We start from the raw sequence: 25,940 nt of genomic DNA, 5'->3' as shown, positions 1-25,940 counted from the left end.
GGTCAGCAGGCAAGGGCATGTACATCAGATTGAGCTCTGAGTCAAAGAAGATATGTGAGGGACCGATACAACTGGGATGACCGTGTCTACCTCCCATCGAGACAACTGCTTCTCCTGTGAGCTCCCACTTGAGGGAAGCAAGGCATGTGAAGCCAGCTCGGTTCTCAACATTGGCGAGCTCCCCATCTCGTTGTAAACTTGTAGACTAATCAATGCCAAATCACAAGTATGTTTAGGGCGATCAAAAGTTGCCGTAGCAGTACTTCTTGTGCCGGTCTTTCCATGGAGTGCATATACGTATAAATGGTATAATCAATCACAAGATGACCAACTCCCATATGCTAATCATATGTGCATACGATGTGATCATCGAGGGTCCTTTATACCATTGATGATTGATTGATGGAAGCAATGGCTGATGCGATCAATATAGTGGTACTAATGTGCCCGATCGAAAACGTGTTGCATGGCGTCTAGATCCATGCGTCCACATGCTAGGGCTGCCGCTGAAGGCAGCGACAAGCGGCCCTAGCGACAACTTTGCTGAGGCGAGCCTATTTTTTCAAGAAGCGTGTTGGTTCTGATATTTTTATACATGTACATATCTAGTCCTATGTCCACGTTCAACAGATTCAGATGGAATATCAAAGGGAGATGAGCGAAAAAATTGCGTGTATCGTCCGTGCCTGACTCGGACCAATGCGACATAAAACATTAGGCCGACGAAAGGATTTTTCAGATATGTATGTATTTTTAAAATTTATACACATTTTCAGGTTTTTTTTTTCATATATAACATGTTATATTTTGAGTTAGTGTTTGATAGATAAATATTTTGAAGACCATTTTAATCCGTCGGACATAAAAAAATTAGGCCGACGAAAGGATTTTTCGTATGTATATTTAAAATTTATACACTTTTTCTTAGTTCTTTTTCATATATAAGATGTTATTTTTTGAGTTAGTGTTTGAAAGATAAATATTTTGAAGACCAGTTTAATCTATCAGACAAAAGAAAGATTAAACAGGAAAAAGGGAAAAAATAAAGGTTAAACAGCAAAAGGTGAAAAAAGTTGACAGGGCAGGTGATCGAACCTGCGTCTCCCGGGTAGAAGACCCACGCTCCAGCCAATGCAATACCTGAATCCTTCTTCGGCGTTAGAGACAACCCTCTAAACAAAACGACTTGTGAAAGAAAACTGAATCGTTTTTCCTACTTATAGGTGGGTAATATTTAGCAACTTTAAAGGCAAATTATGTGACGTACCATCAGAAGCAATATCTGCTTTATTATTAGGGGAGATAAAATAGGGATGGGGATAGTGATAGTGATAGGGATAGGGAAAGATTTGGGTATGGAAGGGTTTACGAGGCTGCTTAAAAGGATGCACGCACGCGCACAACTTGGCAAATAATTCGCTGTTCCTTTTCTTTTGCCTTGCATAAGGAAGAGGTAATATCACAGGTGGTGCTTAAACTTGCCACCGATGTTTAATTTATTGCCTGAAGTTGAAAAATATACCGAACTGGTTTCAAAACTTGGCATGAGCGTGCAAATACAGTGCTAATCCTATTAATAGACGTGTTTTTACGCTGATGTGGCATCGTAGTTCGCTTAGCATGCACAGACAACCTCGCCCTAGGAAAGAACTACTGGCCAGTATGCCATACGTTTTCTCGTTCCTGTTAATGAAAACAGATCCTTTTTCTTAGAATAATGAAAACATTTCCTATTTTTTTAGATAAGAAAGAAGAGACACGTACGTGGGTTTTAATCGGCTCAGCAGCGCAGCCCAGTTTGCGCATCTTAGTTTCATTTAGAAATTTGTAAAAAAGATTGTAAATTATAATCACAGTAATAAAAATATTCACATATTTGTTTTAAACGTATCCTATAAATAAAATGGTATTTCTGATTATAAAAAATGGTTGTACAATTTAGAATTTTATAAATATTTTCTATACTACAATTCATAAATATTATTTTAACTACATAAACCTTTTAATAGTTACATGTACACTTTTACGATTTATATTGTTTAAGAATTTTTCATCAATGTAAAATGTTCATAAATATGCAAAATTTAAAATTTCAGTTTATGAAAAATATTCACTCCTGACTATATTTTAATTATAATTTTTTTTGAATATATGACACGATGAAAGTTATACACATGTTTCTCGCAAAAAAAGAAAGTTATACACATGTGAATAATAATAAAAATGTTTCTACTTATAACATTTTTTTCTCATTTAAGCATAAGCCAAGCATGCATAATCTTTTGGAATTTACTCAAAAAATTAAGTTTTTTATAATTATTTTTGCATATACTAAACAATTTAGAAAATTTATCTACTAAAATCTTTAACTATAAATCACATGTAAATAGCTGACTATTTTTTTAAATTACATGAACATTTTAGTTATTTAATTTATATGTATTTATAAAAAATTTGAAGCACAAATATTTGAAATGTATTTTTATTACTGTGATTATAATTTACAAACATTTTTTTACAAATTTCTAAATCAAACTAACATGCCCAAACTGGGCTGCACTGCAGCAGGCCATTAAAACCCACGAACGTGTTTCTTTATCTAACAAAATAGGAAATGCTTTGATTATTCTAAAAAAAGATCTGTTTTCATTAACATGCATGAGAAAACGTATGGCGTACTCGCCAGTAGTTCCAGTTTGCTAGGGCGAGGTTGTCTGTGCATGCTAAGCGAACTACGGTGCCACGTCAGCGTAAAAACGTCTACTAATAGGATTAGCACTGTATTTGCACGCTCGTGCCAAGTTTTGAAACCAGTTCAGTGTATTTTTCAACTTCAGGCACTAAAGTGAACATCGGTGGCAAGTTTAAGCACCACCTGTGATGTTACCTCCATAAGGAACGTGCGCCGAACTTCTTTTACTTCCCTTCCCTAAAAAAAACTTCTTTTACTTCCCTGTCTACTCTGTCGTCTCGAACTTTTGATCCCTAATCGAGATGAGCGACGAAATTATCACGAGCAGCAGCTCGCCGGCGGCGCCTGCCTCCCCGCTGGACAACGACGATCTCCTCGCGGAGATCCTTCTCCGTCTCCCACCGCAGCGGTCCTCTCTCCGGCGCGTCTCCGCAGTTTGCAAGCGCTGGTGAGGCCTCGTCGCCGACCCCAGGTTCCTCCGCCGCCGCTTGGAGACGCCCCGCGTTGGCGCCCTCGTGTGCAGCGACGAGGAGATTGTGTTCACCCCCATCCTAGACCCCACGGAGGGCACCCCTTTGGAGCGTTTTGACCTTGGACACTGCAACGATCGCCGTCATTACCGTGTGCTCGATTGCCGTCATGGTCGTGTCCTCGTCAAAGACAGGCGGCGGACAGAGCTTGTTGTGTGCGAACCCATTACAGGTGAGCAACACCGCGTGCCGATTCCGGCAGAATTCAAGTGGGCCCGTGGCCTCCTCAACGGGGTGGTGCTTTGTGCCGCCACGGCGCATGACCGCATGCACGGTATCTGCCAGTCCAGCCCATACAAGGTGGCACTGATGTCCATGTATGAAACTTACAACAGAGTCATCGCATGCATTTACTCCTCAGAGACTGGTATATGGGGTAGTTACGTCTCCATATCGGCTCCACATGCGATTTTCTATGCTCATAATCATGGGACCCTAACTGGTAGTGCCATTTACTGGTTGTCCATGAAAGATGACATACTTGAATTTGATTTGGATAGAGAGACGCTCGCCATGATCGAGGGGCCTGGTCTTAATGAACCCCACAAACATCGGATCATCAAAGCAGAGGATGGTCATGTTGGTCTTTTCGTGTTAACTGAATATAGCATTCAAATGTGGCAGATGAAGGTCAATTATCAAGGTGTTACCACTTGGTTGTTGCGGAACAACACAATTCTTGGGATCTGTCCTCAGGTTAAGATAAAAAAGACACGACTGCTCGGGTATGATGAGGATACTGAAGCAATAGTTCTACATATGCGCCGGGGAGTCTATATGGTTTAACTTAAGTCAATGCAATGCAAGAAACTTGATGAAGTCACCAATTATGCAAACTGTCGCTATTATCCTTTTAAGAGGTTCCGTCCTCCAAGTGATCGTTCATCCTTAGGCCTTATATTATATGTGTGTGATCTGGTTACATCTTACACTTGATTGCCCAAATATTATCATTATGCTACTATACTATTTAATAACAACTTAAATCTAATTATAATTCCTTCCTATTCTAGATATACAAACAGACATATAGTGGTACTATTTAGTAACTATCATCCAGTATAGATGTTTTCACTCTTCCGAGATACCATATCAAATGACAAATCGGTAACTCAATTGGCATGTTTGTTACCTCAAAGCTAGTTATATTTTCTATCTAATACTTTTATCTTATTTTGATCTAGTTATTAATCTTAGGTCCATATCAACACCTCCGTAGCACCAACACTATGCAACATATAGATGGAAATGAGATATTTTGCTCAAGTGATATTTCTAAGCTCAACTATGTTACCAACAACTATTGTCTTCTCTTATCCATTTCTCTCTTCGTCGGCATTCTCATTAATTAAATTTTATGCTTCTAGGCATAGGCATTGCTGCTGGATGTGATGGAGCTAAAGCGCGGCACGGTGCATTGGGGTGAATGCTTCATTTTTTGATTTAATAATGTGCTGAAATCGTTCAGCATGTAAGAATATCACTTGAATATAGTTTGTGAGAATTAAACTGTTTTAGTTTTTCACAAGCATGTTCATCACCATAGATCGATTGTGATCATGATCTACCCATGCTCTTTTTTTATGCCTTGAGATTAATGGGAAAAATACAGGGCCGAAGGAAGTAACACAGAATATACCAGATAAGGGAAATATAAGTGTTGTAATTTTTCAAAAAGAAATAATTGGCATGTAATCTTGTCTATCCAAACGAAATTTTAACATTTCAGTTTTGGTTCCAGTCTACAAATAATTTGATGCTTTCATAAACGACAAAATTAGCATGGTAGAAATTTGTTCAATGGTGAGAAGACGTCTTGCTGCTGTTGTCCAGTTATTTGTTATGGTTCATATAAGCCAGAGGACTCATCATTCTTCGTTGGAAGAGAATGGCGACCCACACGGCTCCGAGTCCCCTGCCGGTATGGACTCCCACACGGGGTCGAGTCGCCTGCTGCACGCTACCTGCCTCGCTGCACCTGCCATTAATCAGGGCATTAATCCGGCCACCGGCGCTTCCTACCACCCCTCTCTTCCCCTATATATCCCCTAACCCGGTGTCGGTGCCACCCCAGAGGTTTTCTGTCATACGAAACTAGCCTCGAAGGCATTTGCAAGCCATCGACCTCATCTTCTAGTATCTCTACTACCTCACTGTCATGCAATTATCAAGTTCACCATATTCGTATCGACGTTCGTTCTTCCTACTGCCATCTCTATTATCGGAAGGGTACCCTTATCGGAATTCCAAAACCTTTTTATTTTCTAAACTACAAAGGAGTGGTAATTTTACAAGCCAAACTGGTGGCTCTACCTGTGACAGTGATGTTGTTGGCCAGGAAACTTAGCTACTTGCAGCAAAGGCAAAGTTGAGTAAACACATACTGTATATACCTGTGTATATACAGGTGTATATAAAGTTGAGTAAAGAGTAAACACACGTGATGGTGATGCTCCTGACTTCTTTGGAAAAGTGTCCAGGTGTGAATTGTACTTCCCCAAAGGAAAAGATTGAACACGAAACTGAAACCAGCAGGGGACTAGAAGTTAACCACGTTGCCTCAGTACACGTAGGATTAGGAATAGGAGCAAGTACGAGTCCTAGTTGTATTAGGATTTCTAGTCCTAGTCTGCCTTCGTAGTCCCTTGTGGACGTGTATAAAAAGCACTTCAGGGTGCTAGCGAGGTTCACCTACGCGGAGGCTGCTAGCTTTGCACGTACGCCGTTTCAGCTCGCCGTGCTCCGTCGGCCTGCCGCGGGCTCTCAGTGACAAAGAGGGTGCCGATTGAAACGACTAGCCACTGCGGCAGCTTGATGGCGCTCGAAGACGACGATCTGCTCCGGGAGATCCTCCTCCGTCTCTCGCCGCTGCCGTCCTCCCTCCCTCGTGCCTCCGCAGTCTGCAAGCGGTGGCGGGGCCTCGTCACCGACCCTGGATTCCTCCGTAGTTTCGGCGACCACCACCGGAAGGAGGGGCCGCCCATCCTTGGCTTCTTCGTAACGTGTTCCACCCCATCTTGGACCCTCCAGACAGGGTCCCTCTGAGTGTCAACGTCGGACACTGCACCATGCTCGGGTGCCGCCACGGCCGCGTCCTCATCGTAGACGGTAAAAGTTGGGAGCTCGTCGTTTGCACCCCCATCACCGGCGAGCAGCAGCAGGTGCCCATCCCGACGGAGTTCGACGGGGGCTGCTTCATGGGTACGGTGATGTGTGCTGCCGGCGACCCTGGCCACGTGCACGGTGCCTGTCATTCGGGCCCCTTTAAGGTTGTCTTGGTGTCCGCCTACCACGAGGAAAAGATCGCTTGTGTTTACTTCTCAGAGACTGGCTCATGGGGCAATCTCATCTCGACGGTCGGTCCATATCAAACATTTACTGCGGGTTGTCCTGGGTTGCTTGTTGGCATGACACTTTACTGGTTGTCCACGGAAGATACCATAATTGAGTTTGATTTGGAAGAGCAGAGTCTAGCTCTGGTCAATGTGCCTCCCGGTACAGAGGAACTCCACAATCGTCAGATCATCCTGGCTGAGGATGGCACTATTGGCTTTGTCATTTTATCTTACCGGCATTTCCAAATGTGGCAGAGAAACACGAACTGTCATGGTGTTGCCACATGGGTGCCGTGGAAAACCATTCAAATTCACACCATTCTTGGCCTCCCTCCCCAGCTTGAGTTACCAATAATGAAAACTATAATTGTGCTATGATGAGGATACTAATACAATCTTTTTGTCTGTGGATGAGAATGTATACATGGTTCAACTCAAGTCGATGCAATCCAAGAGACTTTATACAACCGAGAGAGTCTATGGCTTCTATCCTTTCAAGAGTTTCTATCCACTAGGTGATTCTCATCCTTTTTTATATCATAGTCATAGGAGTAATATGTTCACTAACATCTTGAGCATGGTCAGCAATTCCTGGTAATAAAAAATAGTTAGTAATTGTGCCTTTGCTAGATGGAAGAACTTATAGTGTTATCATCTAGGCCGTCTTTTATCTTCAAGGATACCAAATCAAACATTAAATTCATAAATCACATGGCATGTTTGAATCCTCAAAGCTAGTTATATTCTTTATCCATTATTCTTTTATGTCGGTGACTTAAGTCCATAAAAACAACTTACAATGGATTCATACTATTTGAAATATTAGTGTTTATGTCATTTATTCATGGCTCCTTCTGCAGGTGACTAGTACTGTAACATATAAAAATAAATGAGTGAAGTGCATCCTAGGTCCTCGAACTATTTTGAAGGTGTCATGTAGGTCCTCAAACTATGAAAAGTGTCATCTAGGTCCTCAGAAATCCTTGAACTGTAATAAGTGTGTATATATGTGACACCTCCGAAATAGTTCAAGGACCTACATGACACCTTTGAAATAGTTTGAGGACCAGGATGACACACATATTGCACTTTGAGGACATGGATGACGATTTTCATACTTCGAGAACCTACGTGACACCTCTGAAATAGTTCGAGGACCTATGATGCACTTCACTCAAAATAAATTGAATTTCTTGTCTCTCGCTTCATTTATTTAAGATGTAATACTCAAGATCATATTCATTGTAAGACTATGTTCTTTTTGGCATAATTTTGTTAACTTAACATGACAGTTTATATGAGAAAAACATTCTAGGCCATTTACTTTCTTGTTGTTATATCTACTAAATCACCATTACGAGGTAGCGAACTATACTGATTTTATGAGCATTCCTTGCATTTTACAACCTATGTGGTTCTGTTTATATACTGCTGGTGTTAAAAAAATGAATTATACAACTTGTATAGAGCTGTAAAAATGAGTTATTTTGCTCGGGTTGTATTGTTCAGCTCATCTTTCTAACTGTCTCATTGCTGCCTTCTCTTATCCATTTGTCTTTTCCTTAGAACTATTGTTAACTCTCGGACTTCTTATGTTCTAGGTATAAGCATTACTGGTGGTGGAGCTGAAGTGTTGCATGATAGATAGGACACCTGTATTGTTTGATGTGCTGATGTCGGTATGGTTCACGGTTAAGAATATCATCTGAATATACAGTTTGAGAGTTTCGTTCTACTGCTTGATTTTTTTTTGGGATGATGGGGCAGCCGTGGGACTAGGAACCCTACACAACAATCAGCAACATCCAGATGCACAGCTGTTGTGCACTGTGGAACTTGTAGATTCACAAATTGGGTCTTCACTTAGCATAGCATACAACGACTCTGTTCAAACTGTAATGTCTATTCAAAACTACAGATACGAAGTGGCTGCTCTGTTATTTCACCTCAACTGTTAGTCTTAGGGAGTTAAAACTGAATCCAGAGACGAATAGTAACAGCCGCACCACTCTTGCTTCGACCTTCATTAGACTAGAATGAATTCAATCAGATCACCTATTTAGACATGCCCAGAGTTTCCCTTGTTTTAGCCTTTTCAGAATCAATAAGGTGAAAGCTATATATTACTAGTCCATTTTCCTATTACAAACATATACCGCCACCCAGGGGCGGAGCTTTGTTCGGGCAAAACCGGGCTATGGCCCGCTCAGATTTCTCTGATTTTTATACCTATGCTATACTTCCTAGCCTGTTTAGCCGAGTCCCCCACATGCAGGAGACCAAGTGTGACGATCGATCAAGCCTCCAAACTCGCTCGAACGTACACAGCAGGAGCAGCAGCCGCCACACAGCAACGACGCGTATGCGTTGCACACACTACAAGAAATATGTCAACTTATGACCTTCTGTCAGTGACACTCGAAGAATTGGTCATAGATTTATGACCATTTGAGACCAATTGGTCAAAAGCTGTTCGGGGGGCTCCAAACCCTAAACCATTGCGACCATTTTGGTCAGAAAGGTCGTAATTTCCTCACACGAAATGGTCATAAAGCAAACAGCGCTAGTCCGCTGCCTTATTTCTAGTTGTTAACGACCAATATAGATGGTCATAGCCTTGTAAATTGTGCTGGGTTGCTATGACTAGGCAGTTTTTGCTATTCATGTTTTGCCTATGTGTCATGTCCATGTGGCAGTTTTTGCCCTAGGTTGTGAAGCAACCTATATTTCTATCATTCCCAAAATTCTCAAAAAAATCTCATAAATTCTTTGGGTCATATCTTCGTCAAATATGTAAAAACCTTCCTTGCCTAGTTCAAAAATAATTCAAAATTATTCATTTTCCTATTCTGTTCAGAACAACAGTTTGTGAAGGAAGTACCACTTTGGCATGTCCAAATAGTATCCATTTTCTACAGTGCTTTCCTATGCCCAAATAACCATCCTCCACCAAATGCCAGCTCAATCCATTCATTATTTTGAGCCGAGCTTCAACATTCGTATTTATGTCCAGTGTGGTGGTTTGCAAAGCAAGTACCACCTAGGCTCCTCCTTTTGAGCTGAAAATTTGTGAAGACGGTCTTCTTAGTAACTGATCATCCTCAGCCAAAACTCACGCCCATTAGCCATGTACATTTCCCGTACCGCTAATCAAACACTTGGCTGCTTATTCATGTTTGAGCATCGATCGGTCTCCTCGTGAGAATCTTATGTTGTGATTTTCTTCCTAGCACCTACCTGGGGAGTGCCCAACCCACTAGACATGCCTAGGCCGCCCAGAACACATGGCAACGCCACGGTCACGCGGCGGGCATGCGAGCTTACGCGCTCTAGAGTTGGGGCCCTTGGCCACCGTCCAAACCTCGATGTCTCTCCATCAAACCATGTATTTCTGATTAAATAGATACTTATTTACCTAGAAATGATTTTTGAAAAAAATAAAGAGCAAACTATGACGCAGCTGCAGTTCAAATTTGACCCGCTTCCAACTGAATCGACGGGAATTTGTCTTTTTCACCAGAGGTGGATCAAAATTTTTGACACCCAACCATTTTGTCAATTGTGCATTAAATATGGCCTTGTATTTTAGAAAACTGATTTGGTCCAATTTTGCAACAAATATATGGTAGGTCCTTCACAAAAAAAACTCATTTCACGCACTCGGAAAATGGAAAATGGTTTTTTCGTCCAAAGAAAATGAAAAATTCCTTAGGCAACATTGTTTGGAATTCCAAGATGCACCCTCGTGCACAATATGAGATCATTTGAACAAGCTATGCCATGAATGTGGCCATAAGATTGATCATTTGGCTTGAAAGTCATGAATCTTCACGCATGATAGCTCATTTCTGAGAACACTTTTTTAAAATAATTACCGTATTACAAGTTTATTATTTTTCCTGAAAACTTGGTCACATATAATGACACAATGCGAAGGTTTTCCAATTTTTTGATTTTTTTTGAATTTTTTATGCCCATTTCAAAATGCAGTCAAAACAGCGGGCTTGACCGTTCCTAGCTAGTGGTTAAATCTTGAAATTTTTTTGATGTTTCTATGATTAAATAGATACTTATGTACCTAGAAATGATTTTTGGAAAAAATAAAGAGCAAACTATGAGGCAGCTACAGTTCAAATTTGACCCGTTTCCAGCTGAATCGACGACAATTTGTCTTTTTCACCAGAGGTAGATCAAAACTTTTTTCACCCAACCATTTTGTCAATTGTGCATTATATATGGCCTAGTATTTTATAAAAATGATTTGGTCCAATTTTGCAACAATTATTTGATAGTTCCTTCACAAAAAACCCTCCTTTCAGGCACTCGGAAAATGAAAAATGAATTTTCCGTGCAAAGAAAATGAAAACTTCCTTAGGCAACATTGTTTGGAATTCCAAGATGCACCCTCGTGCACAATATGAGATCATTTGAACAAGCTATGCCATGAATGTGGCCATAAGATTGATCATTTGGCTTGAAAGCCATGAATCTTCACGCATGATAGCTCATTTCTGAGAACACTTTTTAAAAATAATTACCGTATTACAAGTTTATTATTTTTCCTGAAAACTTGGTCACATATAATGACACAATGCGAAGGTTTTCCAATTTTTTGATTTTTTTTTGAATTTTTATGCCCGTTTCAAAATGCAGTCAAAACGGCGGGCTTGACCGTTCCTAGCTAGTGGTTGAATCTTGGAATTTTTTTGGTGTTTCTATGATTAAATAGATACTTATGTACCTAGAAATGATTTTTGGAAAAAATAAAGAGCAAACTATGAGGCAGCTACAGTTCAAATTTGACCCGTTTTTAGCTGAATCGACGGCAATTTGTCTTTTTCACCAGAGGTAGATCAAAACTTTTTTCACCCAACCATTTTGTCAATTGTGCATTATATATGGCCTAGTATTTTATAAAAATGATTTGGTCCAATTTTGCAACAATTATTTGATAGTTCCTTTACAAAAAACCCTCCTTTCAGGCACTCGGAAAATGAAAAATGAATTTTCCGTGCAAAGAAAATGAAAACTTCCTTAGGCAACATTGTTTGGAATTCCAAGATGCACCCTCGTGCACAATATGAGATCATTTGAACAAGCTATGCCATGAATGTGGCCATAAGATTGATCATTTGGCTTGAAAGCCATGAATCTTCACGCATGATAGCTCATTTCTGAGAACACTTTTTAAAAATAATTACCGTATTACAAGTTTATTATTTTTCCTGAAAACTTGGTCACATATAATGACACAATGCGAAGGTTTTCCAATTTTTTGATTTTTTTGAATTTTTTATGCCCGTTTCAAAATGCAGTCAAAATGACGGGCTTGACCGTTCCTAGCTAGTGGTTGAATCTTGAAATTTTTTTTGGTGTTTCTATGATTAAATAGATACTTATGTACCTAGAAATGATTTTTGTAAAAAATAAAGAGCAAACTATGAGGCAGCTACAGTTCAAATTTGACCCGTTTCCAGCTGAATCGACGGCAATTTGTCTTTTTCACCAGAGGTAGATCAAAACTTTTTTCAACCAACCATTTTGTCAATTGTGCATTATATATGGCCTAGTATTTTATAAAAATGATTTGGTCCAATTTTGCAACAATTATTTGATAGTTCCTTCACAAAAAACCCTCCTTTCAGGCACTCGGAAAATGAAAAATGAATTTTCCGTGCAAAGAAAATGAAAACTTCCTTAGGCAACATTGTTTGAAATTCCAAGATGCACCCTCGTGCACAATATGAGATCATTTGAACAAGCTATGCCATGAATGTGGCCATAAGATTGATCATTTGGCTTGAAAGCCATGAATCTTCACGCATGATAGCTCATTTCTGAGAACACTTTTTAAAAATAATTACCGTATTACAAGTTTATTATTTTTCCTGAAAACTTGGTCACATACAATGACACAATGCGAAGGTTTTCCAATTTTTTGATTTTTTTTGAATTTTTTATGCCCGTTTCAAAATGCAGTCAAAACGGCGGGCTTGACCGTTCCTAGCTAGTGGTTGAATCTTGGAATTTTTTTGGTGTTTCTATGATTAAATAGATACTTATGTACCTAGAAATGATTTTTGGAAAAAATAAAGAGCAAACTATGAGGCAGCTACAGTTCAAATTTGACCCGTTTCTAGCTGAATCGACGGCAATTTGTCTTTTTCATCAGAGGTGGATCAAAACTTTTTTCACCCAACCATTTTGTCAATTGTGCATTATATATGTCCTAGTATTTTATAAAATTGATTTGGTCCAATTTTGCAACAACTATTTGATAGGTCCTTCACAAAAAAACCTCATTTGGGGCACTCGGAAAATGGAAAATGATTTTTTGTGCAAAGAATATAAAAAATCCCTTTGTCGATACTGTTTACTATTCCAAGATGTAAACTTTTGCAGAGTATAAAGAACTCATTTTGAACAAATATAAAGAATATCATGTGAACAAATATTTGGTAGGTCTTTTACAAAAAAGAACTCATTTTGAGCACAAAAAAATGGAAAATGATTTTTTCGTGACCTATTTAAAAGGTCATAATGTCTTCAAATTGTTTGTTGTGTTCTGATTGGTCTATAGGCATATCACGCGGATCATGCATCCGACACCGTCGGATGCTCCGGGATCCAACGGCGGACCTCATCCGCTCACCCTCTCACCCACGTAGCCCTCTCACCCCCTCACCCACGCAGCCCCCACTCCCCACCGTTCCAACCCTAGCCCCCACGCCCCCACTCTCCCGCACCCGCTTACCAAACCCTAGCCGCCGCCGCCCCCGCACCATGGCCGTCGACGGCGAGGAGCCCGAATCCCCATGCATCCCAAGCGCCCGAAGCTCTAGCCCGCGGCGCAGCCATGGCGACCGAGCTCTGGATCCCATTGACTCCCCTGCGTTGTTCAAATGATCTGGAGCCGTTGCTCCGGCGACTCAGGTGAGTCCCTCCATTTTTCCTCGTCACATATCTCCCTCCCTCTCTTCCTCACCTCATCTTGTCTTCCTTGCAGATCCAACACGCCGTCGTTGCTCGAGCACCGGGACGCCATCGACGGGAAGTCTTCCTCCCCACCCGCTGCTAGCAGCCCCGCTCCAGATCCGGTGGCCGATCTCCCCCACCCGTCTCCCCATGGCGGCCGGAGCCTTGGGCCTGGCCCTCGTCGCGGCGCTCGCGGTCGCGCTGGCGGGGGCAAACTCTGAGGGCGACGCGCTCTCGGCGCTGCGCCGCAGCCTGCGGGACCCCGGCGGCGTGCTGCAGAGCTGGGATCCCACCCTCGTCAACCCCTGCACCTGGTTCCACATCACCTACGATCGCGACAACCGCGGCACCCGCATGTGCGTTCCCCTCTCTTGCTCGCCCTTTAGTTTTGGTTCGAGTTAGGGCCGTGGCCTCTGGTATGTGAATGGGGAATCGGATGGCCAGGCTCGCGTCTTTGGAGAGCAAGCGATTTTGCAGCGGATATGTTGGTTCCTAGCTATAATTTGTTCCCGATAGGACATACTAGTGTTAGGTGCATCTGCGTGATTGAGGATTTAGTCTGGTAGATTATTGTTGGCGACGAAGAGTGGGTATGGTCCTGCGTGAATCAAAACAAGTGTTCTCAAGTCTGTTTTGTTGCATGGGGCAATAAGGTTGAAAGTTTCCCAAGACTGAAGAAGTTAAACCATTTAGACTGAAAAGAGAAATAAAGTAAAAAAGGCGGGGGGAAATAAGTTACTATGCTAGGATAGTTGGTGTTGTTTGTGTTCTCCATGAAATACTTTTACTTATTGCAAGTCGCGACTGTCATGCGTATGTTATGAATTCAGAAACTATAACATGTTTTTTTGCCATGGTGAAGGAGTAAACTGAACAAGTAAGTTGCTAGTTCAGTATGTGAGTTGCATCATACTGTACATGAATGCTAGCTGAATATCAGTTTTGTATGTTACTTGGTGCATAACTTTTACTTATTTGCAAGTCGTAGCTGCTGTGCACCCGTTATGAATTCAGAAACTATAACATCAATTCGCCGGCGCATGCTAGCCCTTTCTCTCATCTGTGTGAACCCCTGCAACCTTCTCTCAAAAGAAAAGTCCTGCAGCTTAATTAGGCCTCAAGTTTTCGCCTTGTCTGCAGCAAAATATCTGCAAGAGGATACATATTTCGCTTTGTTTATAATATATTTTCATTCATGGTCGAGATTTCTTGCAGCGATAGGCATTTGCATTGTAGGTGCGGACAGTTGTCGTGGTTCCCCGGGTTCAGTTACGAAATTGTCTTTGTGTGTTTCCCTCCCTTGCTTATCTTCTGGCTGGTGAGCATTTTGCTGCACAATGCTCATTTTGCTGCTAGTGTCCATTTCACAGTTTTTTTACTATGTTTTGGCCTAGTTTTGTTCACGTGTATAATAAGCATCCTGAATGCTCATTTAGCAGTGTATTAATAACACTGCTAGTTTTGTTCACGTGTATTCAGATTAATACACTGTGTTATTAAACTGCACAATGCTCATCCTGTTGGCTACTTGTCGATGTTATCCGCATAACTATAGGCTGCCATGTCTTTTCCACTTTTCTTTTCGCTTTCTGTAATGCTAACTTGACGGTAACCCTATAGTTTGTTGGCTGTTGCAACCCAGCAGCGGCGCTTCCATTTTAACGCATGTACTAGTGTGCTAAAACTTGCAAAAGACACAAATCTTGAGCTTTCTTTATCGGCTTGTTGCTGCTGCTCCTTGTGTACAATGATTGATGTTGCTGTAGTTAGTGTTGTAGAGGAAGAAAGAGGATGTATTTATATTACTTGCTTCTGCTGCTTATATATAGACCTGTATGTATGTTTACTTCATTTCTTCCTTGTCTCTTCGATCCCCTCCTAATGAATTTGTTTGTTCGATTTGGATTAGCAGGCTTGTCCCTGGACCAGATGTTCAAGTACAGCCCCATCCACCGCATCGACCTGGAGTCAGGTATGTACTCGTCTTGTTGAACAAATCGGACAGATGCTTCATGGCCTAATGCTTGATGCCAAGCGTTAATACATGGATCTGTAGCGGTCTAGATGAAGAGCGTGATTTGATTTGTTTGGGTTTGAATTGATCGTGCGCGTGTGTGTGTGTGTGTGTGTCTACAGGGGAGCATGCTTAAGTTACTACTGTATTGTTCTTTTATGTCCTGCTACAGTTTGACACTATTAGTTAGGCTTGCTGGACATGTCATGGTACAAGCCTTTGTCTTTTTTAGCATCAACAAATGTTTATTTACTGTAAAGTACTATTAATTAGGATACAACAGTAACTATAATAGCAGTAACTGTTTGGAGAAATGACTCCAAACAGAGTTGCATAATTACCAATGATACATTTTTTTCTAATTTCTGCATGAGAGCAAACTGGTGTAGCTAGCTGGACTATGCAGCCATGAATCAGGAAGTAGCATATTCAGATTTGCTAATAGAAAAAATGTATTAAAAACTTTAAATTTGTCTATTAGAGATAGCAGTATCGATTGTACCTGTTAAACAAGCATCAATTCTTCCTGGAATATTTGTCTATCAGCTAGTATGATGGCATATTAACATCTTTCTCAGGGTGCTAGAGTCGCATACTCTTGGGTTCCATGTTAAAACAAACTAATGGCTATATATCTTAGTAATACTAAACAAAGCTATATGGCTGTTGATGATATATCTTAGTAATTTTAGTTTTGGATGTGTCCAATGCAAACATTACTATCAACTGTCAAGTTGATTCTAAAATGTCTCATGAACTTCATTATTCTGTTATTTATTGTTAAATATGCTGTTAGATCTACTTCTATTTTGTTCCTAAATATTTTGTTTTGTAACGTGCAGATGCTGGGCTTTAATGTTTCTTCGTGAGCATCAGTAAAAAGAAGTCGGAGGAAGAATAGTTCTTGCTCATTGGAGCTAGTTCTGAGAGTAATGGAGTCCTTTATGCTGCTCCTATTTGTATGTGTGTTATGTGATGTAGCAGAATCTGGCTCCTGTGATTGTACACTTGTGGAGCTTCTTATCTGATTGTAAACTTGATGCTGATCACATTTGTATGTGTGTTATATGATGTAGCACTTTGATGGTTGATAATATTTGAAGTATTTCGTGTGTTTTCTGTGTGCCAATTTAAATACCAGGTATTTATTTGTGTGAAATAAAAAATGAAGAATATTGGGGACGCACCTGACTATAAAAAAAGAAAAAAAATGAAACTGTTGAGTCAAAAAGGCCATGGGCCAAAAATAAAAAGGCTGCAATGTTGGGCTTGGTCCATGAAGCTGACAAAAAATTCACAGGAAAAAAATATAAATGGGCTGAATTAATGGGCTCGGCCCATGTAAAACACCGAATTGGACCGGGCTGAATCTTGTGCCACGTCAGCTTGCCATGCTGGATGCCTACATGGCCTGGGGAGGTTGCTAGTGACCAAAACGCCACAGTGGACTTATTTTGGTCATAAACGTTTGCGACCATTCCAGAAGAAAGGTGGTCACAAGTTGACATATTTCTTGTAGTGACAGTAACGATGCGCAAATCGCACAGCTTCCTCGCTCTTCGCTGCTAAACGCACGCGACACGTAAGATTTTTCGCACGCAGCACGTCTCAATGAACTTCATACACTCAAATGCACTTAACAAAAGAATATTAAGCGTTAGGTAGTGACTAATGCCTAAAAATTTTGTGTTCTTCTATAGCTTGGCCCGCCCAACTTTTTCTTTGAAGCTCCGCCACTGCCCCCACCCTGACAAATTATGGTATCAAAAGAGATTCTGTTCCGTCGTATCTTGTAATTTATGTTTACATGGTTGTACTTGGCTATTCTTCTCTTTGGCCAGGAGAGAGTTTTAAAAAATTGTTCGTAAAAACACAAAACAATTGTTCAAGCAGTTTGTACTAATTGTTCATATCACTTTACGAAATGTTCATCACACTTAAAAAGAGTAAAATACGCAAGTCCTAAAACTATTTGGGGGTGTCAAGATGGTCCTAAACTATGAAAATGCACCTATGGGTCCTAAAAGTTTGCCAAGTGTGTCACCAGCCTGCATCAGTTTTGACTGCACGAGTGGTTGGTTGGCTACTACCATGTAGCGGCATTTTGCACAAACCATCCTAGAAGGTCCTTAGTTCTAACTTTTTGGCTCTCCTCTTTGCACAAAACCTACGTGGATACCATCTAGCCATCCATCTCATTCCCCTAATTCTCTCGCACGATCCAGTCACCGCCATCCTACATTTGTGTTGCGCAAATCTTGCTCTCCGACATGATGGCCCCTGACCCCCCCCCCCTCCATGCGGCAGCGCTTCCTTGCCTGAAGAACAATGCGCCAGCAGTGTACGCGAGAGGGCGGCGCTCGCAGCAAGCAGCAGGTAGGCTCCGGCCTCAGTCCTCCTCCAACCACAGCGTGGAAGTCTCGATGACTCCGTCCCCACCTCCTCTGTTATATTTGTGTCAGAAGATTGTACGTGTGGGATTACGTGGACATGTAATTGTAATTGATGTGGATACGTACGAGTCGTGTTGGAGTCGGACACATTATTGCATCTTAGGCCTCCTATATAATGAGGGTGCACCACAAGTTGTAGCCCATGCCGACTTGATAGCAAAAGGTACGCAGCGGAGCCGACGACATGTGTCGGTGTCCGGGAGGCCGGTATTGCGGCATCTTGGGGAGAAACGCATGTAGCCATTGCCCCAAGGATGTACCTGATCTCGGTGAACCTTGTTAACAAATATCATGCCTTGTTGTCGTCTTTCATCTTGTATGAAAGATTTATTCTAACATCCTCCCCAACACAGATGCCCCTTCCTGTGCAGCGCTGGTAGATGTGACAGAGTTTTTCAAGCACATCAAGCAAGAGATCGTCATGTTCGCGACGTTCGGGAGCTGAGGTGGACTACGGCCGTCGAGGTGGAGAGAAAGGCAAGAGAGAGGGCGTGTGCAAGTAGGAGGGCCAAAAATTAGAAGCGATGACATTTTAGTGGGGTTTTATGCAAAAGTTTGTCATGTGACAGTAGCCAACCTATCATCTGTGCAAGTCAAAGTTGATGCAGCCTGAATAGGACTTTGGCTGACACACTTGGCAAACTTTTAGGATCCAGATATGCATCCTATATACCTAAGAGGTTCATACACACTAACTTATATTTATCTCAACATTGCCAGCATTGCCATATGACCATACAATTATGGATGGGATAAGACCCACCTCAACATGCAACCATGCATGAGAAAAGACACATCACCACATGCAACCATGCATGCGAAAATATTCTTGTTCTATTTTTTTTACCTATGTTCAATAAATATTTCACAACTATATAATAAGTCATATGTATCTTCAGTTTGGTTCATGTGTTAATAATCTAAATATTATATTTCACACAATCAAATCTAATTGAAATACTCCCTCGGTCCGGAAAAACTTGTCATCAAAATGGATGAAAATGGATGTATCTACAACTAAAATACATCCAGATAAATCCATTTCAATGACAAATATTTCCGGACGGAGGGAGTATATTGCACTCGATTCCCGCAACACCACGCGGGTTATCATATAGTTTCCATAATATTAGGACTAACTTGACCCCCTCAAATATTTTAAGGACTTGTGGTGTATTTTACTCTTTAAAACATATTCATGTGTTTCAAAAACATACCAGTCTCATTTTTAGATGAAAAGTGTTCAACATGTATTCGGAAAAAGTCAACGAATATTTGAAAAAAAAAGACAGAGAAAAAATCGATATAGAAACACACAGGCAGGGCCGGTCCTGAGATTTTGGGGGCCCGGGGCGGAGCTAGAAAATGGGGCCTCTTAATATAAGCGTGTCTTTTGACACGAATCAAAAAAATATCTACAATCTAGCCGGATCATTTTATGAGGTAAATATAAGTATAGCTACAGCCCACAACAAGTAACCAAAAATATATCTTCCTCCCTTCAATTTGAACTCTGAATTTTGTCAAGTTCATCAAATCAAGGAAACAAGCACACTGCAATGATCAGCAGAAAATTATCTACAACTTTCATGTTGTGTTCAAAGATTGTTTATTCATGGAAATAGACTAGTTCTTGCAAAACATAAATTTACTAAAATCTGATACTCTGTTATAGCAGCATTGTTTGGTAATATCTGAACAAACATTAATCAAAATTGAGCAAATTCAGTTTTATTAGAAAGGTATAAAAATCATTACAACTTTAATGCTGGTGTCATCCCCAAAATTATATAATTAGTGCCAGTTTTTAGAACACTAATCTTGATCGATGATTCAGATATCGAAAACAATTCTGGGTATCCACTTCGATCGACAAACTAAGTAATTTTTTAGCTATCCAAACTAAGTACGTATCTAAGAACTAGAGAATAGATTCGAGAAAAAAAGAACTAGATAATATAAAAGAGGTTAACCTTGATCCGTAGAGCATCGATCCGAAACTAATTGATCAATTCCAATCGAATCCAGCCAGAGCCTTGCCCGCTATTGTTAGCCTATTCCTGGCGGCCCCGACCATATACCCATGTTTGTGAGTGCATCAAGCGTCTGGAGACAGGAGAGAAGAGGTGTAGCATCTCTGACTCAAAATCAGCTTCTGGGAATTAGGTTTGGCAAACTAGCGATCGAAAATTAGGAAGAAAAAAAGGAGTACAGGGACGCGGGCTAGATTGGAGAACTCGCAAGATCGGAATCCTTAGAAGGCTGCGTCTGCATGTTCTGCCTACGCCCGTGATTAGCTGCCTCTCCTACGGAGGACAATTCCGTGCGTGATTAGCTTTTCTTTTTTCGCGAAATCTAATGACCAGTCGACTATTGGTTTGCGTCAGGCATGCACGCTTCGTCAGACGCACGATCCGCATCGAACGATTCACGTTCGACTTCCCGCACTGCATGGATCGCTAGATATTTTTTTTCTGTTGGCTGATTGCTAGAGCCAAGGAAGAAAAATAAAGCGCCTGATAGGGATCGAACCCAGGACTCACTCCGCACGCTCCCTTTGACCAACGAGCTACAACATGTTAGTTGTCCAAGTTGGAAAACATAAGAACTTAACCTTTTAAACCTCGTAGCATCAAAAATGAAAGTTGTGCTAATTCCAAATTTTTTGCTGGGAGCTGGAGTCAAACTCCAGACTCAAGAATTGTGGCGAGGGACATGAACCACATGGACTAAGCTGCTTGTTGTGATAAATTATTGTGTGGTGTAGTACTTGCGTCAATTCCTAAAGCTCGACTGAAAGTTAGCAACAGATCCCTACAACCTGATTGTTGCTCGTTGTGGATCGCACGAACCCGAGCACCCCGTCCGGATCGCCCGCACAACCCACGTCTCTCCCGACGCTGGCCCGTTCTCTTTTACTTTTTTTCCTCGACGCACGCCCGTTCCCTCTACTTTTTTCCTCACATGATCACATCCCATAGGCCCATGTTCCTAAATTAAGAGGAACATTTACCGATCGCATCCTTGCCCGCGTTTCAAGAAAAAAATGATGGCTTCCTGTGCTGGATAGGAATCGAACCATGTACCTCAAGTAGTAATTCCTACGACACAAACCACTAGCCCCGCTTCAGACTTGCCGTTTTTTAAACAAGTTTACATGATACTTGTTCTTGGTTAATACGAGTTTGAACATTAAAAATTAGTGGTCAGGTCAATGATTCCCCCACTAACGTGATTCTTTTGGCCTGATTTTTTTGTTGAAACATCCCCCAATAATATTGTGTGAATAACATGGTCATTAATGCACCACAGACCTGATAACTCACACATCACATACCTAATAATTTATGTACCCCGGTCCTGATAAATTTGGCATTGGGGGGGGGGGGGGGGGTGATCAAGTATCCCCCGATAACTTTCCTGTGAATAGCATGGTAACTCACACATCGGAGACCTGATAACTTATGCACCCCGGTCCTGGTATTTTTGTGAGGGAGAAGTGATGAAGTATACCCCCGATAACTTTTATGTGAATAGCACGGTAACTCACACCTCATAGACTTGATAACTAATGCACCCCAGTCTTTTGGTAAATTTGGTGACTGGATGGGGGGAGGGTGGTTGATGAAATATACGCTTGGTAACTTTTTGTGTGAATAACATGATAACTCACATATCGCAGACCTGATAACTTATTTTGCCCCAGTCCTGGTAAACTTGGCGACGGTGGTGAGGGGTGGGGAAAGGTTGTTGATGCAATATACCTTCGGTAACTTTTTTGTCCATATCATGATAGCTCACACATCATATACCTGATAACTGTGGCGTCGGGGGGGGGGGGGGGTGGGGGGGTGGGGGTGGTCAAGTATCCCCTGGTAACATTCGTGTGAATAGCATGGTAACTCACACATTGGAGACCCGATAATTTATGCACCCCGGTCCTAGTACTTTTCGCGAGGGAGGGGTGATGAAATATACCCCTGATAACTATTATATCTATAGCACGATAACTCACACCTCGTAGACCTGATAACTAATGTACCCCAGTCTTTGGTAAATTTGGTGACTGAGTGGGCGGAGGGTGGTTAATGAAATATGCCCTTGGTAACTTTTTGTGTGAATAACATGATAACTCACACATCGTAGAGCTGGTAACTTATGTGCCTCAGTCCTGATAACTTTGGCGACGGTGGTGAGGAGTGTGGGAGGGTTGTTGATGAAATATACCTCCATTAACTTTTTTGTCAATATCATGGTAACTCACACATCATAGACCTGATAACTTAGGTATAAACAACGCGGTAACTTTAGACCCTAATAAAAAGTTATCGAAACATACCCCAATTACTTATGTGCAAATAGCACGGTAATGCATGCATCCGGAGCTGATAACTTAGATATAAATACCACTGTAAATTTGACCCAGGGGAAAGAAGTCGTTTAAAACACATCTCCGACCACTTCTGTATAAATAATATGTTAATATACATACAACATAACTGATAACTTTACAGTAACTTTTCACCAAAAAGGTGATCAAAACATGTCAACATGAGATCTAGTTTTGAAGTTCTCATCGTGATGGATTTTTTATGTGAAAACGATTTTTCAATAAAAAACGACAGTTTGAGCAATAAAACATTTTACATCTTTGAAATAGCGAGAATTTACAATGACATCAGGTTTTCTGTGCTCCACTATTTTTGCATGTGGAGAGAATGTTGGAGGAGCCATTTTTATGCCCCGATAATTTTCATGTAAACCTAATGGTAACTGGCGTACCACATAGGTGATAACTCACTTAACCTAAGTCTGATAACTTTTCATCCGAAAAAAAGTCATCGAAACATACCAACATGGGATCTAGTTTTGGAGGTCTCGTCGCGACGAATCTTTTATGTGAAAACGGTTTTTCAATAGGACCAATGGTTTGAGCTACAAAACATTTTGAAGTTTCAAAATATGGAGAATCTTTGCTAACATCATCTGTTTTGTCTTTTAGTATGCATGCATGCATAGAATTATTAATCATTGCTAGCTGCATGCGATTTTCTCAGGATTAGCTAGCTAGTAAACTCGCATGCATGTGTGATTGTTCGCACTTGTTGCTTCGATCAGAAGGAGAACGAGAGAAGTGGAAGCCATCGAAGAGATCGTGCGGATCTGTTACTTAACGTCCAGATGACTGGACGCTAGCACAGTCCTTTTTTTTAGGGACTCGTGCGTGAGTAGTTTTTTTTTTGAGACACCGTGCGCGGTTAGCTCCATCTCCTATAGGCTGCTGCAAACCTCCTACTGGGGCCCCTGGATTGTTGGGGCACACAGGGGGAATAAAACTGTACAAGAGCTTCCTAAACTTGTCCCCCGTCGACCCAAAAAACCAGCCTCAAATCAAAAATCTAACTCAGATTACGAACCGGCCCGCTAAGCTCTCGCGGGCCCACATAGGAAGATGGGTCCGGTGGCCCAGATCGACCAGGAAGAGAAAGTCAGCAGGGCCCGTCCGCCCGTCTCTTTCTTCCCTCCGGTCGCCCCACCACGCTCCCCGGCGGCGGCGCCGGCGACTGGACCAGCTCCCCATTCCCAATGGCTTCCAGTAAGCCCGTGCGCTTCCTGTGGCAGGCCGCCACGCTTGCCCATCTGCTGTTGACCTCGTCCTCCGCCACCGCACCGGGAAAAGTGAAGCTTCCTCCTCTTCCTTTCTTCTGGAAGTTGGCCACGATTCACCAACCAATCCATCGCTCGCTGCTGGTACCGAGGACTAATTCATTCAGGAGTCCCACGAGTGTCACTAAATCTAAATGGTATGCAGCAACTTCTCATGCATGCACCTCCCGGCTAGTGCTATTCATTTTCAAATTCTCTTCAAATCTCACTAATATTCAGTATAGCATGCATGGTGGTAACTGGGAGGGAGCAGTACATGGAGAATCTCACTAATACCATACACTCTATTATTACCAGAATGCTGATTGAGTTGGAGATCCGATATTTACAATATGCAATACTAAGCACAACACAATCTAAAAAGAGATTTGCATTACAGAGAGAAACTGAACATTCCAATGAATAAAGTCAGTCCAGCTGTTGTAGAACAACAAGGTTTGCAATGTTGAAGTATTTTACAGATAAAATTAACTCGAGACAAGGGGCTTCGGTTTATAGTAATTTGAGAAGATACAAGTATACAACAGGCATGGCATTTGCCTTACATAAGCAAATCTCCTGTCCTGCTCATAATCTAATTGCCTATCTTGTCAGGACTGTCTCATTTCACCTGGGGCCTGATAGATGTGAGGCTAGAGGTGGAGCCGAGGAGGTCACATTACCAGCAATGCCAAAATTTGCTTGGTTTGTTGCAACAAAGTTGTGATCTATATTGCTCTCTGCATCCATGGTACCTTCCAAGACCTTGACTACCTCGGACATTTTAGGCCTTCTTTTGCAATCGATCTGCAAACACCACATTGCTAGCTTCATCATCTGAATTACATCCTGCTCGTGTGCTTGCATGTCATTACTGTTCTTGTCAATCAAATCTACCAACTGATTGTTCTTCACCTTTTTTTCCAATAGGGTAATAAGATGGATGCTCTCTTCGGACCGGGAAGTGTCAAGGTTCTTTCTTCCGCTCACAATTTCCATGACCACCAGGCCAAAGCTATAGATATCGACCTTCTCCGTGATTTGTGATGTCAACCATTCAGGAGCTAAATATCCAGGTGTGCCTCTCATTCTAGTAACCACTTGGCTCATGTCCCTATCCATGAGCTTGCACAAACCAAAATCAGAAAGTTTAGCATTGAAGTCCTCATCTATGAGAATATTTTGTGGTTTGATATCCAAATGAGCAATTCTCTTCATGCAGTCCTCATGAAGATAAGAGAGACCCTTAGCTATGTTCGTGATAATCTTGCATCGCACTCTCCATTCTAACGGAGGACCAGTGTTGTCATGTCGACAATAGATCCACTTGTCCAAGGATCCTTTTGGCATATACTCATAAACCAAGAGCCTATGGGTTTTCTCTGCACAGAAACCAAACAGTCTCACCAGATTGATATGATGAATGCTACCAATTGTCCGAACCTCTGCTAAGAATTCTCTCTTTCCTTGACCAGCTCGATCCAAGCGTTTTGCCGCAATCCTTTCCTCACCTAGCCGTCCCTTGAAAACAGAACCAAATCCTCCTTCCCCAAGCTTGTCTTTGAACTGCTCAGTTGCCACTTCTAACTGTTGAAACGTGAACCTCATCGGTATGCCTTGTAGCTTACCGAACTCTGCCTCCTCTTCTTCCATCTCATGGTGTCGTCGTGTTCTCCTTCTGTGTATGACAAAAAGGACGAATGCGACAATTAAAATGAAACTGGCTAAGGAACCTGCAGTTGCAATCCGAACAGCCGTGCCTACTTTTCTGAATGAAGGTCCTGTGCTTGTGGCCCCAAAAAAGAGAGGCAAAAATATGTGTCATGAGGCATTGTTTGAGCATATTACACAGCTTCAAGACAAGCTTCGCATGCACATTTGATATGTATTCTGCTCGGGAGTTGGAGGATGACTTTCTTTGGGCAGGGTAGGGAGCCTGCCAATTTGAATGATGTTCAAATTGCCCGCGGCTGCATCCGCCCGCAAGGTTGCCGAGGATGAATATCCACCGGCTGTTCGATTAAAGTTACACGGCCAGGTCTACGGCCGAGCTAACGAAGATTTAGTGGGCTCGTCTACGCACTGGACTACTTGGCCGTCCTAACCCCCCATTCCCACGGCGGTGTCCCCATCAGCAGTGCCGGCGCCGGCGAACTGGACCGTGGTTCACGTCTAGTATTAATCCGCCGCCATCACTCGCCGCGGAATCCTCCCTCCCCAGTCCACAGTAGCACAACTTTCCACCCCTACCCATCTGCAGGCGTGCGCGCCGCCCGGGCCGCTTCAAATCGCCGG

General features: G+C 41.9%; 2 protein-coding genes and 2 pseudogenes across 3 annotated transcripts; 3 read left to right on the top strand and 1 right to left on the bottom strand.

The window, feature by feature from the left end:
* The first annotated feature begins 3,489 nt into the window (after positions 1–3,489).
* LOC147977640 (uncharacterized) lies at positions 3,490–4,008 on the top strand. The gene has a single exon (XM_087514493.1). It carries the CDS (start codon positions 3,490–3,492, stop codon positions 4,006–4,008), a length of 519 nt encoding a protein of 172 aa, XP_087370619.1.
* Positions 4,009–5,932: 1,924 nt separating this feature from the next.
* Positions 5,933–7,425, top strand: LOC147977639 (putative F-box protein At3g16210; annotated as a pseudogene).
* A 5,827-nt stretch (positions 7,426–13,252) lies between these two features.
* LOC147977638 (uncharacterized) lies at positions 13,253–16,661 on the top strand. Of its 2 annotated transcripts, none has more exons than XM_087545854.1 (4): positions 13,253–13,490; positions 13,564–13,888; positions 15,445–15,504; positions 16,389–16,661. In XM_087545854.1, the coding sequence occupies exons 1-4, from the start codon at positions 13,460–13,462 to the stop codon at positions 16,423–16,425; spliced, it is 453 nt and encodes a 150-aa protein (XP_087401980.1). In that variant the 5' UTR covers positions 13,253–13,459; the 3' UTR covers positions 16,426–16,661. The 2 variants fall into 2 exon arrangements, with proteins under 2 accessions (XP_087401980.1, XP_087401979.1); XM_087545853.1 differs by having other exon boundaries at positions 15,442–15,504.
* A 7,611-nt stretch (positions 16,662–24,272) lies between these two features.
* LOC125547546 (G-type lectin S-receptor-like serine/threonine-protein kinase SD2-5 pseudogene) lies at positions 24,273–25,623 on the bottom strand (annotated as a pseudogene).
* Positions 25,624–25,940: the final 317 nt, after the last annotated feature.

This window comes from Triticum urartu, chromosome 3A (genome assembly GCF_056163025.1).
Source record: "Triticum urartu cultivar PI428250 chromosome 3A, HENAU_Tu73, whole genome shotgun sequence".
NCBI classification, from domain to species: Eukaryota; Viridiplantae; Streptophyta; class Magnoliopsida; order Poales; family Poaceae; genus Triticum; species Triticum urartu.
The sequence above is the reverse complement of the archived record's forward strand: the minus strand, read 5'-3'. Positions and strand labels throughout refer to the sequence as shown.

Excerpts from the sequence above, each read along its gene's own strand:
- LOC147977640 (XM_087514493.1), top strand. The coding sequence starts at position 3,490 with ATGCACGGTATCTGCCAGTCCAGCCCATACAAGGTGGCACTGATGTCC.
- LOC147977638 (XM_087545853.1), top strand. The coding sequence starts at position 13,460 with ATGATCTGGAGCCGTTGCTCCGGCGACTCAG. Across the intron at positions 13,889-15,441 it reads GACAACCGCGGCACCCGCAT|CAGGCTTGTCCCTGGACCAG; the intron begins GTGCGTTCCCCT and ends GATTTGGATTAG. Across the intron at positions 15,505-16,388 it reads CCGCATCGACCTGGAGTCAG|ATGCTGGGCTTTAATGTTTC; the intron begins GTATGTACTCGT and ends TGTAACGTGCAG.